General features: G+C 56.1%; 7 protein-coding genes across 7 annotated transcripts; 5 read left to right on the top strand and 2 right to left on the bottom strand.

The window, feature by feature from the left end:
* Nucleotides 1–2,026: 2,026 nt before the first annotated feature.
* Nucleotides 2,027–4,030, bottom strand: B0T15DRAFT_96138 (kinase-like domain-containing protein). Its single transcript, XM_062871494.1, has 5 exons — nt 3,532–4,030; nt 3,207–3,463; nt 2,801–3,149; nt 2,330–2,728; nt 2,027–2,264 (listed from the first exon to the last, which is right to left on the bottom strand). Exons 1-5 carry the CDS (start codon nt 3,575–3,577, stop codon nt 2,131–2,133), a joined length of 1,185 nt encoding a protein of 394 aa, XP_062723855.1. The 5' UTR covers nt 3,578–4,030; the 3' UTR covers nt 2,027–2,130.
* A 1,127-nt stretch (nt 4,031–5,157) lies between these two features.
* Nucleotides 5,158–6,730, top strand: B0T15DRAFT_96149 (uncharacterized protein). Its single transcript, XM_062871495.1, has 3 exons — nt 5,158–6,036; nt 6,169–6,420; nt 6,569–6,730. The coding sequence occupies exons 1-2, from the start codon at nt 5,361–5,363 to the stop codon at nt 6,345–6,347; spliced, it is 855 nt and encodes a 284-aa protein (XP_062723854.1). The 5' UTR covers nt 5,158–5,360; the 3' UTR covers nt 6,348–6,420; nt 6,569–6,730.
* B0T15DRAFT_428689 (MIF4G like-domain-containing protein) lies at nt 6,100–9,272 on the top strand. Its single transcript, XM_062865692.1, has 4 exons — nt 6,100–6,420; nt 6,569–7,038; nt 7,121–8,201; nt 8,257–9,272. The coding sequence occupies exons 1-4, from the start codon at nt 6,354–6,356 to the stop codon at nt 9,093–9,095; spliced, it is 2,457 nt and encodes an 818-aa protein (XP_062723853.1). The 5' UTR covers nt 6,100–6,353; the 3' UTR covers nt 9,096–9,272.
* A 486-nt stretch (nt 9,273–9,758) lies between these two features.
* Nucleotides 9,759–11,162, bottom strand: B0T15DRAFT_96170 (uncharacterized protein). Its single transcript, XM_062871496.1, has 2 exons — nt 11,036–11,162; nt 9,759–10,968 (listed from the first exon to the last, which is right to left on the bottom strand). The coding sequence occupies exons 1-2, from the start codon at nt 11,047–11,049 to the stop codon at nt 9,807–9,809; spliced, it is 1,176 nt and encodes a 391-aa protein (XP_062723852.1). The 5' UTR covers nt 11,050–11,162; the 3' UTR covers nt 9,759–9,806.
* Nucleotides 11,163–11,436: 274 nt separating this feature from the next.
* B0T15DRAFT_490676 (TOM7 family-domain-containing protein) lies at nt 11,437–11,850 on the top strand (the record flags this gene model as incomplete). The annotated part of the gene is made up of 5 exons (XM_062866701.1): nt 11,437–11,463; nt 11,530–11,576; nt 11,640–11,668; nt 11,727–11,763; nt 11,829–11,850. The coding sequence occupies 5 exons, from the start codon at nt 11,437–11,439 to the stop codon at nt 11,848–11,850; spliced, it is 162 nt and encodes a 53-aa protein (XP_062723851.1).
* An 89-nt stretch (nt 11,851–11,939) lies between these two features.
* On the top strand, nt 11,940–13,541 carry B0T15DRAFT_96107 (mitochondrial carrier domain-containing protein). The gene is made up of 2 exons (XM_062871493.1): nt 11,940–12,485; nt 12,560–13,541. Exons 1-2 carry the CDS (start codon nt 12,362–12,364, stop codon nt 13,486–13,488), a joined length of 1,053 nt encoding a protein of 350 aa, XP_062723850.1. The 5' UTR covers nt 11,940–12,361; the 3' UTR covers nt 13,489–13,541.
* A 3,624-nt stretch (nt 13,542–17,165) lies between these two features.
* B0T15DRAFT_508583 (uncharacterized protein) lies at nt 17,166–18,762 on the top strand (the record flags this gene model as incomplete). Its single annotated transcript, XM_062867733.1, has 8 exons — nt 17,166–17,410; nt 17,598; nt 17,655–17,819; nt 18,087–18,127; nt 18,214–18,324; nt 18,356–18,444; nt 18,515–18,549; nt 18,682–18,762. The coding sequence occupies 8 exons, from the start codon at nt 17,166–17,168 to the stop codon at nt 18,760–18,762; spliced, it is 768 nt and encodes a 255-aa protein (XP_062723849.1).
* Between the last annotated feature and the right edge of the window lie 21 nt (nt 18,763–18,783).

Raw genomic sequence — 18,783 nt, 5'->3', positions numbered from 1 at the left:
TGCATATGGCCCCTCATCTTTCGAACCTTATTAAGGCAAAGTGAGTTAGTACCTACCTACCTAGGTCGACGTCGGCCATGAGTGAGGACGGCAAGTACGACCAAATCGAGAACATCACAAGGTGTATAAAGAAACTGTCTGTTAAGCTCCCAGCTCCTGTGTCTCTGCACGCTGCACAATGCAGAGGTTGCTGTTGCCAATGCAGAGAGACACCCGCGACGGAAGGCAGGAAGACGCTACCCATGCCGACAGACAAGATGTCATAACTCATGGTGATTCGAGCTATGGTAGCCATAAAGCTACTTACCTATAGGGAGGCATCTAACGTTATGCGGAGAGGAATGGAACAATCCCACCCTGAACTGTGTGCCCCACTATCCCTTCCAGCATGTTTGGGGAGTATCATTGCCTCACTCGCAAGTAAGGTACTGTGCGGGAGAGGAGAGAGAGACACTGCCGGCAATCTGCCCATGGGGCACGGTGGAGTGATTATAAATGTGCAATGCATGCCTTGGAGAAGGGGCCGATGATTCCGGACCAAGAAACATGAGAAATAACCCGGTGCTGCACGTTAAACATTGTTGAAGGCAAGGGGCTTACCACTGTGCAGAGTTACTGGTACCTGTATCTTACAGCCGGCTGCCGGATCTTGGCTTTGGCATTCCAAACCAAGATGGTGGCATAGAATAGTTCACGATATTTGCCACACCGTATCTGCATATAGCACTACTAGTAATAAGTAAGTAGTCAAGACTTAGGTCCAGGTTACTGCTCGGGCCGGGGTGTTTCAAGTCGGTGTAGCCATACCAGTTCCACAACTTGCGGTTGTCAGCCGCTGCTGAACTTGACTACCTAACTTTCATACGAGTAGCCTTCTGATAGCGCTGGTTGACTCGTATAAGGGCATCTCATTCCATCATATTGTATGATGCCCTCCAAGGGGTAGTGCTCGAAATGATCACCTAAGCAAGATGAGGTAGGCAATAAGCAATCAAAAATGATTTTCTTCGCCATGCCCTAGAACCAAACAGAGGCAGGGGAGTGACCCAGCCCGTGTATGCCCATTTTCCCAGCCAGCCTTCCAAGAAGAAGGCAATGTACGGTAGGTAACATGGCTGAGTTAGGCGCACAGACCGAGCTGGGCAGCCTCCCCTATTTTCGCTGCGACAACAACACAATAATATCCCATCACATTCCTTTCTTCTTCTTGTCGCTAAGTAGTCATCATCTCATCTACCCGTCGACCATAACAACCCTCCCAGGCGGCCAGTCCACCCCAACCATTCGATATCGGTACTCCCATCGAAAACCCCCTTTCCCCTTCGTGATAAGGCCCCCAGGGGTTTACGTAGCGAGACAGGGAGAAGAAAGGCGCAAGCCAACGACGTCGAACCCCCGGCATCTGACCACAGCGGAAAAAGACCAAGCTTATACGCTATGCCGTAACCCCGTCCATCGTAGCCGTCCAGGGCAGCAAAGGTGCATGAAGGGTTAAGGAACTTTCAGAAAGCCGCTCAAGAAGCAGAAAGGAAGGCCTTAGCCATCATTTTGTAGTTGCCATTGCCCGCTGCTGTGGACACCCGCCGCAGCAACGAAAAGCCGCGTCCTAGAAAAGATGGCGAGTGATGGAATAAGTAAAGGCCATCACGGTCATGCAGGATGAAGAAAAAAAAAACTCTAAAAACGAAGGAAAGAATCAGAAGAGAAATGGACCGTGGTCCAGCGGCATCATTGCCACCGACGCGGCTCTCCTTCAAACACCTGATTGTGCTTGCGCCTGCGAAGACGACTGTTCGCCGACCATGGCTGCGCCTCGACCCCTTCCACGCCCGTACCTCGTACGCCATCTCTCGACACAGCTTCGTAGGACAGGGAGTTAGTGGCAGGGTCCCAAGTCTCATCGCCTTGTATGTAGGTTCCATTGCCACCTCTCGCTCATGTGCGCATCAGAATAGCATTGCTTCTTTCTTGTCATGGTGGACGCGGCGAGGGACGGAAGAATCGCTGCCTCCAGCTAAATCTCGTGGCTGGTGGTCGCGCTGACGAAATACAGCATAAACTGCCCATTATAACCGACGCTGTGAACGTGAATCGATGGGAAGCAACTTCGTCAACCCCGGCCCAGCCAACTCAATCTAGCTTGGCCATCATCTCTTGCTTGTTCATGGGTGTGAAGTCGTCGATATCGAGCCCACGTGCCGCGAGGACAGGAACCATGTGTGGGGGTACGAGCTGGTGGTTCAGCTGAGGATTGATGGACAGCTCTGGGACGAAATGACGTCAGCAAACCGAAGCTAGAAAAGTTGGACCATGGTAACGGAATCCTTACCGTGACGTGAGAAATCGAACAAGGGAGGCAGATCCCTGAGTGTGCCTGTTCCGTGCCTTGAATCGGGGAGCTTCGTGTTGGGATCACGGAGCTCGTCGAAAAACGGGTGAACCATGGCATCGATGGCACCCAACCGTTCTGTCGGGGTGTATTCAAGCAGCCGCGCGATCAGATCGATGGCATTGGCGTCCGCCTTACGGAACACCTTGTTGAAGGGGTGGGGTTTGATTTGGGGAAACTTGTGCTCCATGTAGTTCGGATTCATAGTTCGAATCTGTTCGCGGGTCGGCGTTCCCAGAACCTTGATGATCTCGACGAGTTGGTCGATTCCAGACTCTCCAGGGAAGAGCGGTTGCCCCAGCATGAGTTCAGCCATGACACAGCCGGTGGACCAGACGTCTATTAACCATGTGTCAGCGGGGTGCAATGACCGAGGGGCAGTGGACCATCCCGCCTGATGATCTCGCTTACCGATCTTGGTTGTGTAGTTCGTTGCGCCAAAGATCAGCTCCGGGGCCCGGTAATACCGCGAGCAAATGTATGACACGTTAGGCTCGTTCTCTACCAGGATCTTAGCACTGCCAAAGTCGCATAACTTCAGCACACCGGTGCTAGGGTCCAAGAGAAGATTCTGCGGCTTGATATCCCGATGGCAGATTCCTTGTGAATGGATGTAGGCAAGGGCCCTGAAAAGCTGATAGATGTACAGCTTGACTTCTAGCATGGGCATCGTGGTCTTCATCTTGTTGAAAAATCTCGAGGCCCTGTATACGGTCTCGGGCACAAACTCTTGCACGAGGTTCAGATAGACCTCGTCTTTCTGTGGCAATGATGAGCATGAGAGCCACATGTCCTTGTAATGAGCAGATGAACTTACGCGCTCGCCGTTGGAGTAGTAGAAAGCCTTCAGCTGCACGATGTTGGGGTGCCGCACGATCCTCATGATCTGGAGCTCGCGGTTCTTGAACCGCTTGTCCTGCAAGACTCGTTTGATCGCTGCATCCTCATTGGACGGCGACAACTTCGTCTGGAAGACTACGCCAAAGGACCCGTTGCCAACGATCTTGCACTGGGTATACTGTATTTCCCGCGTCTCCCCGGTGACACCATCTTGAACCTTCTCACGGATAACTTCTGCATTGCTCATCAGTACGTCTGTTCATCCGTCCGGCGTCCGGAATTATGTTGTGGCGTAATCTCACCTCCCATCCGCAGGGTGTTGAATGCTGCCGGCCTATTCGACGACATTGTTGAGGGATGCGAACCAAGTCCGTGTTACTGTTGAAAAGGGTCGAAGGGTCGTAGTGGTGGGTGAGAAGGATGGATCGCGGAAGCTCTGGTGACCGCCGTGGTGGGCAACAAGTTGTCGAGTGCTGACGACGAGAATAGTCGAGTTTCTGGGCTCGACGTTAGGGCCCAGGCTCGATGGCGACTCTGTAGGTTGTCTGTGTAGGAACCCAGGAAGCGCGCGGTTGGAGATCGGATTGACAATTTTGCGCAAAGCTTTAAGGCTCGTTTTGGGTGCTGGCGCCTGCTCGCCCGATGCCGGGGTATCGGTCGGTCCTGGAGCGGGAGCGATGCAGCTGGCGGCGCAGGAGAAATTCCGGGCGGGGGAGCTGAGGCAGCTGGCGGACCTGCGACAGACTTCCAAGGTGGTATTGGCTGTAGGTGAAGAACTGAGACCCTTTTGTTAGATGAAGAAGGTCTTCACCGTTCCTAACTCGTATAAATGTCGAGAGATTTAGCTGAGGAGGAAGAGTCAAATGCTTGCGACGTAAGAGGTGGAGACCATTTGATGTTGAGAAGGAAGGATGCGAGGGCAGCAGAAGTTAAGGTTGAATTCCAGAGGTTGAAGTGAGGGTTTGGAGGGGCGGGCACGCTAGCTCAGTGAAATGACAGCGGGGAGCGACAAGGGCACCGTGGTGCATGTGGCGACCGCACAGGACAGCCTGGTCCTGGCAATGCAGCAGTGCTCCAGTGCCAGGGTCAAGTGGTTCCGCGAAGAAGTGGATGCAAGACGCATGGACTCGGCCTGAGCTTGCTGGGTTGATTTTGGCTGTGGAAATAAGAATCACTCCAATGCGATCAATGGGACGCGATCGCTCACGGGGGCAACGCCGCTGAACTTCAGGGAGCAAAGAAATCGGGGTGGAATGGGGGGAAAAGAGGAAAGGAAGACCCGACGGAAGCCAAAAAACGACCTGGAGGGACGGATCGACAGGCTCGAACAAGTCTTCTTTCACTTTGCTGGTGCAAAATTCCTGCGTTTGCATGCTGCGGCAGCTTCGCACCTCACATCTGGTGAGGTCAGATGGCCATGGACTTGGCGCTCTGTACGATCGCTGCAGCCAACCAGAGCAGGCCAAATGAGGGGTTGGGGACAGGGGAGGGGCAGGTCGGAAGGCAGGTGAATCGTTTTGGACAGCTCGGTGTAGAGCTGGACACCGGGGAGGTGAGATGCGAAGAGTTGAAACCGACAGCGGGAAACCTGACACTTACGCGCGCTTGTATCTCGCGTTGCAGCGAGATCGTGTGCAGCCTCGTCGCGGTTGGAGGAGAGGATTGGCGAGACAACCCACTGGTTCTGCCCAGGCTGCTGAGGGGTTCGATACGCTCGGCCCGTGAGTTCGGGTTTAGCTCGAACGCAAGGTCGGCAAAGTGGCTCGGTGCGCTGGATTGACAATGGAAACGGGCCACGCCCGGTTGGCTCCAGCGAGTTTGTGCCTTTTTGATGTCACCAGCGCAGCCGCAAACCGGTCGACGGGTCGAGAAGCCTGTATATAATTCACCAAGGGCGGTAATTCAACGCTCACCGTTTTGTGAACAAAAAGCGAGGCCGGAGCTCCTCCGATCGAGAACACCTGCTAAAAGAGGTTGACGTCGTGTGCTTCGATCAGTTCGACGGCCGGTGCCACTTTCAGAGTATCACTCTTTGTTTTTGAGGCGGATGGAGGCACCTTATGATGCTTCTGTTTCCAATGGGAAAGGAAAGCAAGGAGAATCTATCACATTTGACTGACATCACGGCGTAATGCAGGATCAGTACAGCTGTACTGGACCAGACGGAATCCGGTTGGAAATAGCCTCAAGGCAAGCGCCTGTGGATAAGGTACTTTCCAAGCTGCTTGCCTGGCGTCTCAGAGTGTGTGGGTCGGCCGCTGCCAGATCTTCCCAGGCTTCATATTTGTCGCCCCTGTCGGAGACCCGAAGTAGGCATGGGGCAGATTGTAATGCTCAGGTGATCACCTGCCTCGCTCGCTGCTGGACGAGAGACCAAATGGATACGCTATCATTCAGAAGCAGGTGTCCCGACGCTACGGGCCTTTGTTTTGGGGGAAACACTGAGCTGGGGGTACTTGTACAATACAAATTACGTAGCCAGAGATATGGGACGCTTTGTGGTCTTTTCTCTGCCACAGGTAGTTCGCCTAGAACAAAGGGACTGAAACTATCAAGCGACCAAATACCAACACTGCCCGGGTTGTCGGTGTTTTGGTGCTGTGGTAAGTTAGTATCCGTACCAATGAGGTATTTCAGTGGCTCGCTGCGTTGCTTGTTCTTGAGCATACTCCGTACGCAATCCACAAAAAAGATCTCAGGTAGGCCCCAATACGAAGTCAACAGTATGCCTAAAAGCATAGTGTACTCGTTTGCCGAATCAAGCATCTTGCTGAATCAGACTGATGATTTCGACGCTTATTACCAAGGTAGTGACCTACCTTACTGTTTGTTGTATTGTGAATCTCATGAACCGCTGCTCCACCTACTACCTTAGATGTAATGCCTAACAAATCAGGCAACAGAAGCACCCTGGCTGCTACGGTGCTAACATCACCTAGGACCCACACCCAAGTCGCGCTTGGCATGTGCAACTTCTCGTGAAGCCGTTTCTAACCAGTTTCTCTGCCACCAATCCCGAACCAGAAGCACAGCCAGCAACCGCAACAACTGCTTATTCAACCGCCATACCCATCTCACAACTCATCACCATTGCGGCTGGGGTGACACAATTAGATAGCTTACAATGGCGGATTACGACCGCAGATCAGGCGGCGGCAGCAGCTACAACCCGAAAAAGCGTCGCTATAGAGGTGAGCCTCGCTTGCACACATTCCTGGAGCGTTCTCAGCTTTACGTTTGAAGTTTGGAAGCGCGGCAAGCTGTTTGCCGAATTCCCTTCTTACACACCTGTCTACTCTCCTCCACAACGAACCGGAGCTGACAAGGACTGTGCCCCAGATGATGACGACTACGACCGCCGTGCGCCCCGCAGGCGCTTCGACGCGCCGCCGCATGTGCGCGTGCGCAAGCAGCTCATTGCCATTGCCGAGAACCCCATGCGTGCCTGGCACGAGGAAGTCCAGACCATCGCCAACCTGTTCACAGACAACTGGGACGACGAGCTGCTTCGGTCTAATTTCGTCGACCTCGTCCTGCAGCTGGCAGTGGAGCAGCCTCTCAAGACCCCCTTCTTAGCGGCTGTGGTGCTTGTTGCGAATGGGAACAAGCCCGAGGTCGTGGATATGCTGTTGGAGAAGGTGGCTAGGCTAGTGGAAGATAATATTAAGGCGGGCGAGTGGCGGGACGTGAAGCTCCATCTGAAGCTGTTGGCCTGCCTGCAGGGGTGTCTCGAAGGGGAAGGCGTGTTTCCCGTGCTGGAGGGGCTTTTTGAGAGGGCGGTAGACTTGCAAACTGCTAGCTCCGATGATGTAAGTTGTCCGTCCGAACGTGCTGGGGGCTGGGGGGTTTGGGGGGTTGTGGTGGGATTGTGCTAACTGATTGATGGCGCAGACGATCGGGACGGAGATTGTCAAGATCATCCTCTTAACTCTTCCATACGTCATGGTCGCTACTCCAGGGCAATGGGTGCAAAAAGCGGCAGATTTGATGGAGAAGACGGAGATTATCGCTTCGGAACCGCACACCCTGCAGGCACTCATCGAGCCGTATCACCCGGAAAACGGCGACGAGAACCCGCCGCAGTCGCAGAGTCTGATTGGCCTCCTGCAGACTCAGCTCCAAAACGAGGCGAACAATGGGTGGGCATTAGCCTGCCTGCCGAGGCCGTGGGAGTTCCCCCTCAACGAGGTCGAGAAGCGGTCGAAGCTTGACGATGCCGCTAAGCATGCTCTACCTACCATTGCAATCCCTCAGACCGTCATCGCCGGACCACGGCCGCTGTTCCCAGAAGTTTATTTCTCCGTCTATGCGAATCAGGAAGTCGAGTCGGTCCCTCCTCTCACTAGCGCTTCCGCGTCTCTGATCCGGGATGCTTTGTTGGACACGATCAACGTACTTCACTTCAACCGGAACGTCACAGCACGCCACCTGATTGATATAGACTGCTATTTTGCCCCACGAACGTTTGCAGCAAGAGCTACGCCCTTCGACAAACTGCGTGGCATCGAGCCACCGAAGTCAACTTGGAAGCCGGAAGACGTTGCGGTTGATGCCGTCTTCTCCCAAATATTCCAGCTGCCGAACCCCGAGCACAAGCTTGTTTATTATCACTCAGTTCTTACTGAGGCATGCAAGCTCGCGCCAGCAGCGATAGCACCAAGCCTAGGGCGCGCCATTCGGTACCTCTACCGGAATTCTCCCCGGCTCGACTTAGAGCTCGCGTACCGCTTCATGGATTGGTTCTCGCACCATCTAAGCAACTTTGGCTTCACCTGGAAGTGGACCGAGTGGGTGGATGATGTGTATCTGCCGGACGTGCACCCTCGCAAGGCCTTCATCGCCGGGGCGCTCGACAGGGAGATCAGACTCAGCTTTGCGCAGCGCATCAAAGGCACTCTGCCGGATCCGTACAAAGAGATGATCGGCCCAGAGAAGGAGCAGGATGTGCCCAAGTTCAAGTTTGCCAATGACGGTGAGCCTAGCCTGCGGGAGTTCATCATTCATACCTGTCGCTAACCACAATCCAGACACCCCCTTCGCAGCCGAAGGGCGCGAGATTGCCAGCCTACTTAGGAACAAAGCGCCCGACGAGGAGATCGAGGCCGTGATTCAGCGCATCCAGTCCATGGCCATCGACCGCGACATTGACGCCCTCGTGGCAAGCACCGACGTTTTCGTGACTTGCGTCCTGCACGTCGGTAGCAAATCCCTCTCGCACGTGCTAGCCGCCATCGAGCGCACCAAGGATCGCCTCACCAGCCTTGGTGCCGCCTCGGACGCCGCCCGCACCCAGATCATCGCGGCTACTATGAGTTTCTGGTCCGCCCACCCGGGCGTCGCCCTCCGCATCATCGAGAAGCTTCTCAACTACAGCATCCTGATGCCCGAAACCGTCATCAACTGGGCCTTGCTGGCCCGTGCGGGAAGCACCCGCGGCGAGGCGCTCTCCATGTCGTACATCTATGAGCTTGTCTTCAACACAGTTGTCAAGGTGACAAACCGTGTGCGGCAGCTTGTAACAAAGTCCTCATCTTCCTCGCCCTCAGATGCCGACGAGTCCGAAGTGCCGATCAAGCAGATGCGGACGCTATTCACTGCCATTGAGGACGCGCTCGCGTCGTGGGCGACGGGCAGCAAAGATGAGATGGTCGAGACGGGCGATGGTGAGAGTAGCAACGAAAAGTTCGTGCGGCGCTGGGGTGAGCGGTGGCTGCGGGTGTTCAGGAGACGGGCGGCGATCGAGGAGGCCTTCTTGGTAGAGGCCGAGAAGGAGCGGGCGAGAACGGCGGAGGAAGATGCGCAGAACGGCCATGGCGGGGAGGCGTCGGGCGAGAAGATGAATACCGACGCTGAGGAGGCCGCGTAGAATGCGGGAGTCATTATCTGAAAGTGGATTCGGATGGCTCGTTGCTCTTCTTAACTCTGTAATTTACCAGGACTCCTCCAGAAGGGAGGCAAGGACGAACACGGGGAGGCATTCTGAACTATTAGTATTATAGTCTCGCCACAAGAACAGATCACCAGGCAGGGCAAAGTACAGAGTCGTGAGACAGAACCAATTGTAGTTTGCCATCCATGGGTATCTATCTCCAACTGAATTGCCTTAACCCGAATCGGGCTACCCGCTTTACCTATCCTACCCCATACGCCGTGCCTGCAGCCTACGAATTCTCTGTGGCTTCATGCCACTTCTGTTTAAGTACGGTTGCCTCCTACGACCGCCAGCCCGAGCGGGGGATGCTGGGACATACTCGGCGCATCGCTATCTCGCTTGTTAGCTCCCGCGGTCGAGACGTAGAAGATGTGAGGGCCGCTTGCTAACCCTTTTTGAAGGAGACGTTGACAGCTCAGGGGCACCCTATGAGGCCATCGGGCGCTGCGATGTATTCGACTACAGGGTCAGCCGTTTGATATGCGCCCATTATAGCCGTAGATCCCGAAACGCATCACCGTGTGTCATCAATTCGGCACCGGACGGTTGAGCTCTGCTGGGTTTCTGCGTCCGGCCGTTCTCGATGGAGTCCCCCAATTCATCTTCAGGTATGACATCGTCGCCGCTTCTTTTCTCCCAGTTATTCTAACGCCTAGCGAATCCAGGTGGTGGCGGCGCTCCAAAGCCCTGTGGAACACCACTAGGCGGCGGCATAAAGCCGGGTGGGGGTACCGGTGCGCCTGGAGGCGGGGCGCCAGCGAAACCACCCGGCGCTGGCGGCATGCCGGGATACATCGGTGGCTGCCCTGGGCTGGGCTGAGGACCGCCGGGGAACCCCGCGGGCGGATGATGGAAACCACCCACTGGCCCGCCAAAGCCGGCGTGGCTGGGTGGAGGGCGCGCGGGGAGACCGGACGGTGCTGGAGGGAGCCCAACGCCCATTGGTGGGCGACCGCCGAAGGCTGGCGGTGGTGGGCCTGCGCGCCCCATGCCGCTTGGTCCTGCGGGAATGGCACCGTACGGAGCTGCTGGAGGCACAGCCGCAGCGATGGGTGCGACGGGTGCGACCGGGGGGATAACGGCAGGAGGAATAGCTCCTGCCCCGTCAATAGGGGAGGGAACAGCAGCGGCTGGGCCGGTAGGTACCGCTGCTGCTGCTGCTCCGACGGGGGCGGTCATGTGGAAAGCCGGGGGTAACGGCTGCTGTTCGGGAACAATGTTGTGTTTCTTGCCTTCGGCGGCCAGCTTGCGCTCCGCCTCGTCGCCATGGCGCTCACCCTTGCCGTCTTTCTTATATGCGTACTCGACAGTGATAGCTTTGCTGAGCAGGTACTGGCCGTTCATGGTCGCAAGCGCAGCATCACTGGCCTCAAACGAGTCGAAACTGACGAAACCATAGCCCTTGGAGATGTTGTTCTCGTCACGCACGATGTTGGGCTGGCGCAGAATCTGGCCGAACTGGCTGAAGGTGTCGTAGAGGATCTTCTCGTCGACCTGAGGATCAAGATTGTTGATAAACAGTTCTGCGCCAATGTCGACCGTCTTCTGCTTGTCGGCGCTCGCCTTGTTGACGCGGATCGGCTTGCCCCATATGCGGATGCCGTTGAGAACCTTGGCAGCGTACTCGGCCGAAGCGGGCGTGTCGAATTCAACAAAGCCGTAGCCCTGGTGTGTTTGCGAAACCCTATCTTGGGGCATATGCACCTGACGCACCGGTCCAACCTGCGTCATAAGCTCCGAGAGCAGCTCCTGGGTGAAGCGCTCGTCTATGTTGCCGACGTAGACGGTGGCATCTTTGTTTTGTTCCCTGCAAGTTGTTAGCGCGAGGGCTCCTGGTGCTGAGATAAAGCATAGCTGGCCGGGGCAGAGCCTACCAATGCTTTGACATGGTCGCGGATATTTATGGCACGGCGAAATAGGATTGTTGGGTTGATGCGGTCGCCTGCCCTGCCTGAACTCTAGGTTCCGCGTTGGAGCAAGACCCAATTTGTGAGCCGGATTTCTGGACCGCGTTCTTGAACAGTGGGGCCGATGCAGGGACGCTCTAAAATGCTGGAGCCGCGCCAGGCCCGAGTGGGTCAAGGTTTCGCGACCGCCCAAAAACGACAATTCATTCTGCCGCACCTTACGGATCCGTACCGTTGACAACCTGGAAAGCTTCCGCCTGCCATCCACAACTCGTCAACAAGTCCATCTGCTTGCGCCCCATCGTTCTCGGCAACCACCAACAAGCCACGAGGACAACCCGACGTGTCTACTGACGCCGGCATTCAAAATGTTTGCCCTCTCAGAAGAATCGAAGGTTCGCCGATTAATCACGCTGCGGCAGCAACACACCGGCGAAAAGAGTCGCTGACAACCTTGACAGGAGCGCATTGGCAAGATCATTGAGATCTCGCGGGTGGCGATTCACTAGTATGTGCAGTTGAAGAAGGTGCCGACCTCTCTCTCCCAGTCCGGTGGGCTAACCGTAGCAAGTGGCTACCTCCCTCTGATCCTCTATCTTGGTATGCACCCTTCCTCTGGAGCCCTCCTACACTGCGAAGCCGTGCTAACTTACCCCAGGCTACACCCGCAGCGATCCTCGGCCATCTGTCATCCGGTACGTTTCACGGAGATATTGTGCTTCAGCGCCATCCCAGGTCCGGTCTGACAGTGATGTTGTAGCCTTCTCTCGCCGCTCTCTTAAACCAGCTAAAAATCACGATCGACGACAAGGATTCCACGCAATGTATCAATATAACGAAGAATAAAAGGGCTGCCTTATTTATTTAGGGAATGGATGCGCTGCGGGGCGTAGACGGGGTTGAGCAAGAGGGTGGGGATATGGGACTACAATAGGTCACAGGGTACCATGACCAGAACTGTATACTATAGTAACGGGCCAACTCCGCGATGATGAGCACGATATATCGGGGACATCTCAACGATCTCGAGTTATTCTGTTGTTGCTGTGTGGATAGTAAACTGTTCGGCTCCCATGGCGCGATTCGGCGTTTTCACTTTCGGCCGAGAGCGTCTGTTAGTTTTTCTCGAAGCCCTTGCGTCATAGGTACGACACCTTTAGGTTTTTCTCTCTGCGCCTCTCCTCCCACGCGACCATAGCATTACCGCAGCGCTCGTTCAACGATGCGCGACCTCAACAAACCCCCTACAGCGTTTTTGACGGGCCCATGTAGCGACTGTCGCCAGGCGTCTCCATGACGGAAACCAAAGATGCGGGCCTCTCCCCCGCCTTTGTCGAGACGGTCGCCGGTCTGTCGGCCGGCACTATGGCCACCCTGATCGTGCATCCGCTCGACATTGTCAAGACGCGCATGCAAGGTGCGATAATGCAGCCCCGCCTCCCCCTACCCCTATGATTTGTTCGTGTGCAACTAAGAAATTTCCACACCCAGTCCACCGCAGCACCCTTGTCTCCTCCGGCAGCAGCACGAGCAGAACCCTGACCACCGTCTCGGTGATCCGCTCGCTGACCCGCACCGACCGCCCGCTCGCGGCGCTGTACCGCGGGCTGACGCCCAACCTGCTCGGCAACGCCACGAGCTGGGCGTCCTTCTTTTTCTTCAAGTCGCGTCTCGAGCGGGGCCTCGCACATCTCCGTGGGCCGCAGCACCATGACCACGACCATGACCGTGTAGAAGAGACGCAAGCCCAAGTCAAGCAGCGCCTCACGCCCGCCGACTTCTTCGCCGCCTCCCTCGCGGCCGGGGCGCTCACCCAAGTGATCACCAACCCGATCTGGGTGCTCAAGACGCGCATGCTGGCCTCGGACCGGTCGGCCGCCGGCGCGTATCCGAGCATGTGGGCCGGCGCGGTCCGGCTGCTGCGCGAGGAGGGCGTGCGGGGGTTCTACCGGGGCATGGGTGTCGGCATGCTGGCTGTGAGCCACGGCGCGGTGCAGTTCGCCGTGTACGATCCGGCGCGGAAGGTGTACCTCGCTCGCAAGCAGAAGGGGAGGGCGCGGCTTGGCGGCTGCGGAGACGAAGGGCAAGGGCAAGGGCAAGGGCAGGTCAGTGTCTCGAATGAGGCGACGGTTGTGCTGTCTACTGTGTCGAAGCTCGTCGCGGGCGCCGCGACGTATCCGCTACAGGTGCTCAGGAGCAGGCTGCAGCACCATGATGCCGAGGAGCAATTTGGGAAGGGGATCCGCGGGGTGGTGAGGAAGCTGTGGCAGGAGGAGGGCGTGAGGGGGTTCTACAAGGGGGTCATGCCCGGTGTAGTGAGGGTACTGCCTGCGACATGGGTGACCTTTTTGGTGTATGAGAATGTGAAGTACTACTTGCCTCGGTGGGCACAGGGCGGGAAGGAACATGTGGTGGCATAGACATAGATATAGACAGGCTCCAGACGTTCTGGAGTGGTGGAAAGCGTTCATCGTCCGTGATGATCCAGTTCGAAACGCGATCGATCCGGGTAAAGGCCCGTCCGGATCATACCGAGACACGTATGATTTGTTGCTGGATGTAGATACGTGAGAGCTCACCTGCTGTCGCAGTAGCCGACCTCTGTAACCGACACTGCATCTTTTGGATTATACACATGAACAGCTCTCCGAGGGAGTGATCCTTCAGGGGCTACGTGGACCGTCACACACTGAAATCACTACCAGAGCCTCTCACATCGGTCGTTATATGGACCTCAACTTAGGGAGATTACTAATATCGGGCATCCGTCCCTTTCTGTCGCAATCGCTGCCAATGTCTTGAGTCCAACACTCACTCGACACTTGGCAATGCCTTCTCCGGAGGATGAGAGCGATAGCACCAGCTGAGCAGGACAGGAAAGGCGAGTCTGGGCAATCTTTCGTAAAGACCGGCGTTCCGATTACCGGCTCACTTATACTCCGTGATGTTGTCACGCACCAGGACAACAAGCAACAAGCGCAGCAGGAACCACGCCTCGTCCCTGAGGCAACGGACCGCCAACCCCCACGCACGATCCATCTCATACCGGATAAATGAGATCATCGCGGCAGAGACCCGGTCACACACAAGACACAGCAGTCTCGCCGTCCGGGCGATGCCCAACTGCACCCATCCATTAAGCTGTGTAACTATCCACAGTGCCCATTATCGCGTCATTGGCCGGCGCGCGGGGGCAGAACCCCAATCATCAGAGCGAACATAAGGGATAGTATCCGTATTTTCTTTTCATTCGATAACGAGAGACGAGTTGGGATCGTCGGCATCTCAGGCGGCACGCCCCCTTTCAGCCGTCCACCGACATCCCCCCTCAGAAAGGTCGGGCTCAGAAAGGTTGGGTGGCTGAGGGTGGGTGATATGGTAAGTGTGGCAACGATGGAACCATTGCCCAGAAGATCGTCAAAACTTCTATCTGCCACTCAGCCAGACCGGACGAGTGAACCCCTGGGTAGAGGAAGCCGCATTTATGCCGGGTGTGGCACAACGCGCACGGCATTCGACGATGACAATGAAGAAAAGACAGCCAAGAAACACGGGGAGAAAAACATAAGGATGCCCACAACAGACAGTTGCAGAGCGGCCGCAGCTCGGCAGCGGTACCGTGGGATGTGGCGGTGTAACTATTGTCCAAGCAGACTGGGCCACACATGATTTCTGCATATTTTGCCTGCCCACGACGTGTGTGGTGCAATAACTTATGTACTTGTACATACGTATACCTATACAGTCGTTAGCAAGTTCGACAAGAGACCGGAAATCTCCGCCTCCGCAGAATCCGGACGGGAATGGCAGTCAATGGCTGGACATTAGCGGGCAGAAGATACGTTAAGAGGCTCAACAAGCTGATCGTCTCATCCGCGCAATGCGTCGGGCCGGAGGAGACGGGGAGCCGGCAGGATTCACCGACGCCTCCGGCACCATCATCACCAAGAAAGGGGACTGGGAGGATGGAACAAGCACCTTCCCATTCCATCGTCAGTTATTAGACCGAGACTGCGTGTACGCCCGGATGTACAATAACTACCTCTCAGTTCTGTATGGCGACAGCTCGCTCTTGCCACTGCCCACTGGGAGATGAGGGATCCAGACATCAGGCCATGGCACTCTCCTCCGCTCTCCTTCACGGACAACCTCTATCACGAGAACCCAACCATCAGTCGATGCGTCGCTCCCCCATCCCATAGCGCCGTCGATCACCCGGCGGAGTATCTCCAGTCGTCCGCACGGTAGGGTAAGACATTGGTGCCGCCGAGACCCCGGACACCACCTGCGGAAGTCCACTCACTAGCGGGCCCCTTGAAAGACGACAAGCCAGTAGGGTGGTCGACGCTAACGTTAGTTAGGTGAAGAAGCCAGGGGAAATGGTAAGACATTGGACCCCGCAAATCTCTCTTGGCTTGAACGATCTGGATTCTGGACCGCCGTCGTCAAGGGGACCCCAAGCACCAAAGCAAGCACCGAAGAATTGGGGGGGAAGGGGGGGGGGGGGGGGGGGGGGTCAGTCATCATCCATCCTGGAGGCTCATCAACGCCATTGCCGCTCCCCCTGTGGACCCTAATTCCAATTCCGAGGGTAGGCCCTTGCCTTGAAATCCCCCACTGGACGGTTTATGAGCCGAGCAAGGGTCCGCGGTTTCAAAAAGGGTGAAGAGAGGAGGGAATCCGCAGTCGCGGCTGACGGCTCTGCCCGCCCTAGTTGGTGGAGATTGTCGAGAATGTCATTAACTAGTAACGTTAGTTAAATATCCCGTTGCGCCTCTCCACGAGGGTGCGGCTGTCGACGGCCGTGCACACTATTGCCCGTCACTGCAACCCCCACTGACAACGTGCCCCGACCTGTTGGTAGGAAAGGTCGGGAGGAAAACAGAGAACACGCCTTGGGCGACGACCCGGATGACTGCGAACCCGGGCGATCTCCATCCCGGCTTGACGGACCCCTCCGCCACTGCCGAATATTGGACAGGATTTGGGACCGACTTGACCAATCCGGGTTGGCTTTAGGGGGGTGAGTGAGGGCGGACTGGCTTGCCCAGATCGGCTGCCCCCTGTTGGAACCAGGAGGACGGGTCCATTGGATGGTACGTACTGTACACTACGAGGATGTGCAGAACATACACGGAATACGGAGTATTCGTACCTGCACGGTAATATGTAGTGTAATACTGTATGATAGGGGTTGTCAAGCGAAAATCTCCGTAGTGAACAAGTCTATTATAATGTAACGACCAGCTGGTGAATCAGTGATCCACTGGTCGCCGTCTTGGTTGATGCGGGTCACCGCGATTCGGGGACCTGGGATGCGGCGGATGCCAGATACGGAGGAGCCATTCGTCCAACCGGTTGTTGCCGTGGCACGCAGCACAACATCCGGGGCTGCGTCCCGATGCAGGTACGGAGTGCGGCGGCGGCCACGGCGTCTCGGGATTGTCTGGGAACCTGCTGGATCTTGGGAACACCAGCAGCAATGCTGTTGGGAATTGCTTGAAAAAGCTCGAGCCGCAGTGGGCGAGAAGCAAAGTCCAACGTTAAGTTATCCGAGTTCAGCTGAATCGCCCGTCGCGGGTGCTGACATGGCCATGGGTCAAAGCGGCGCCTGCAGGTGGAGATGCTGAGTCCTGCGGTCAGTCACTACTAAGATAAGTTAGGTACGGCAATCAACTGAATTCAAGCCAACAGGTGTGCTCGAGATGTTCTCGTAAACAGTCGTGGCGCAGTTTTGTGTTCCCAAGGTTTCACCCAGCTGTCGACGACGCCTTCCTTTCTGAACCTGTAATGGCCATCTGTTTCCCGGTCCCCGACAATCCTGTTGCTATGCGAGCCTCGGCCTGGGATGGAAGAAGCTACCAAGGGGTTCCTGTGCAATTGAGCGGTTCCGGGTGCCGGGTCCCGGCCCGTTCCACGAAGTTCCACAATAGTGGACAAGTCCATCCTTTCCAGGACAGATTTGCGAGAGTGGAACCCTTTCACGTTACTCCATTCTGGATGGATTCTCTCCGCGATCAGACAGATCTTGCAGTTGCGGGCGCCTCCATCGATACGCTTGCCCGGCGTTTGACAATGATGAGCAGAGGCAGCCATTATGCCCGCCGCCGGCATCGCTCAAGACGAAATTGCGCAATCCGCGCTAAGCGCAATATGCGACCGTTTCACGACGTCTTCACCCGATTTCTATTTCCTCGAGGCCTCGAGCGTGCGCATTATTTGCCCCGCCCCCACCGAAGTTGGGGGTAGCATGAAGGAATTGGCGGATGAGTGCAACAACCAATTCTGCCGTGAAGCTTCTGCCGAGTGCCCCCCGTGCGGCTTGCAGAGCAGAGGGATATAGTTAGTATTCTCTGCCCAATAACCATCAAGGCAGAATCTAGAGGTTAGTATCGTGGCACCTTTTATAAACCGGTTCTCCCAAGATCCTGTAGGAGATTAATGACAGCTCTCCCTCGCAGGCCATCAGCTGACTTCCAGCCAACTGGAAGGGAATCCGCGTCTGCGGCAACATGATGTCGGTGCGTAGTGTATGTCGCTGCAGCAAGCAGTAGGTACCGTGCTCGTATGTATTGTACCTAGGCAGACTTGGAGGAGCCGGATCACGCCCGGAGACCCGGAAACCGAGCGCCGGCCTCTGCGCCCGCATGACTCCAGCGAGAGTGAGCCGTTTCATCTCAAGCGCAAAATCGCGGAAGCAGACCCGCGGACGTGGGACGGGGATGCCGAGGTCAGGAAACCCCGTCGCCAGGTAACATTCACCCACCTTCTCACCCCCATCGACGTCGAGGAGCCGCGCAAAAAAGGCTAGGTTGATAGCATTAGCGTGCTTAGCGCGTTATCCCCCCCCTCGACCCGCGGCTGGAACCGATGGGTTTGGAACCCGAGCTCGGTAGCCAATGGCGAGCCGGGCTAGAGCGTTGTAGGCGGAGAGGCACCTTCGTGGCCACTGGCTTCAAAGGCTCCAAATCTTGACCCCCGCAACTGCTGACAGACGCCATCAACCTTGGCGGTGAAGGGACGGCTGGACGACCCGGCATCCCATGATATGGCGGCGACGTGGGCATGAGATGACAGTAGCCTCGCCAAGCGATGTGGGCAAGGCTGCATGCAGTGCACTAATAAGATGGGGCTGATGTATGTAGTCGAGAGGCACGCAAAGCGTTGCTTTCGTTTGAGGTTGCCAAACCGGGGATGGGTCGGACTGGGGTGAAGAACCTTCATCACGCCTACTTAGGTCCTGTACCTAGTGTAGTGTAGGTAAGGTAGTAATAACTTGGAAGGTAGATATTACATCACCTCAGATGTCGGGACGGGACGGGGTCATGTCATGGTCTGCAGTGCCCGGAGCGCTGCTTTGACGGAAGGAAGCAACGGTGCGTGCGGGGCTGCTTCCCGTCTCCAAGGCATAAAAATAATAATAAGCTAGATAAACTGGAAGTGAAGTGTTGCATGGAGCCCCCCACGTTGACAAGATTGCGGTGAGTGTAGCAACTCCGTTGATCCTCCTGGTTGCGGGTGTTGGGTTTTCGTGCGCATGTACGAGGGGCTGTTTCCCTTCCAAGTTCTCTCTCTGTCAAGTGAAGGTGTCCTGATGTTAGAACTTAAAACAGCCTCCAGTCCGGAACGCTACCACTTGCCGACGCCATGGCCAGCACGTGTCCTTGACCATGGACCTGGAATCGGTGGACTGAATAGCTATAGTGTGTCCGTCG

Source organism: Chaetomium strumarium (genome assembly GCF_033439665.1).
Source record: "Chaetomium strumarium strain CBS 333.67 chromosome Unknown B0T15scaffold_2, whole genome shotgun sequence".
Classification (NCBI taxonomy): domain Eukaryota; kingdom Fungi; phylum Ascomycota; class Sordariomycetes; order Sordariales; family Chaetomiaceae; genus Chaetomium; species Chaetomium strumarium.
Note: the sequence above shows the minus strand (reverse complement) of the source record. Positions and strands in the feature narration are given on the sequence as shown.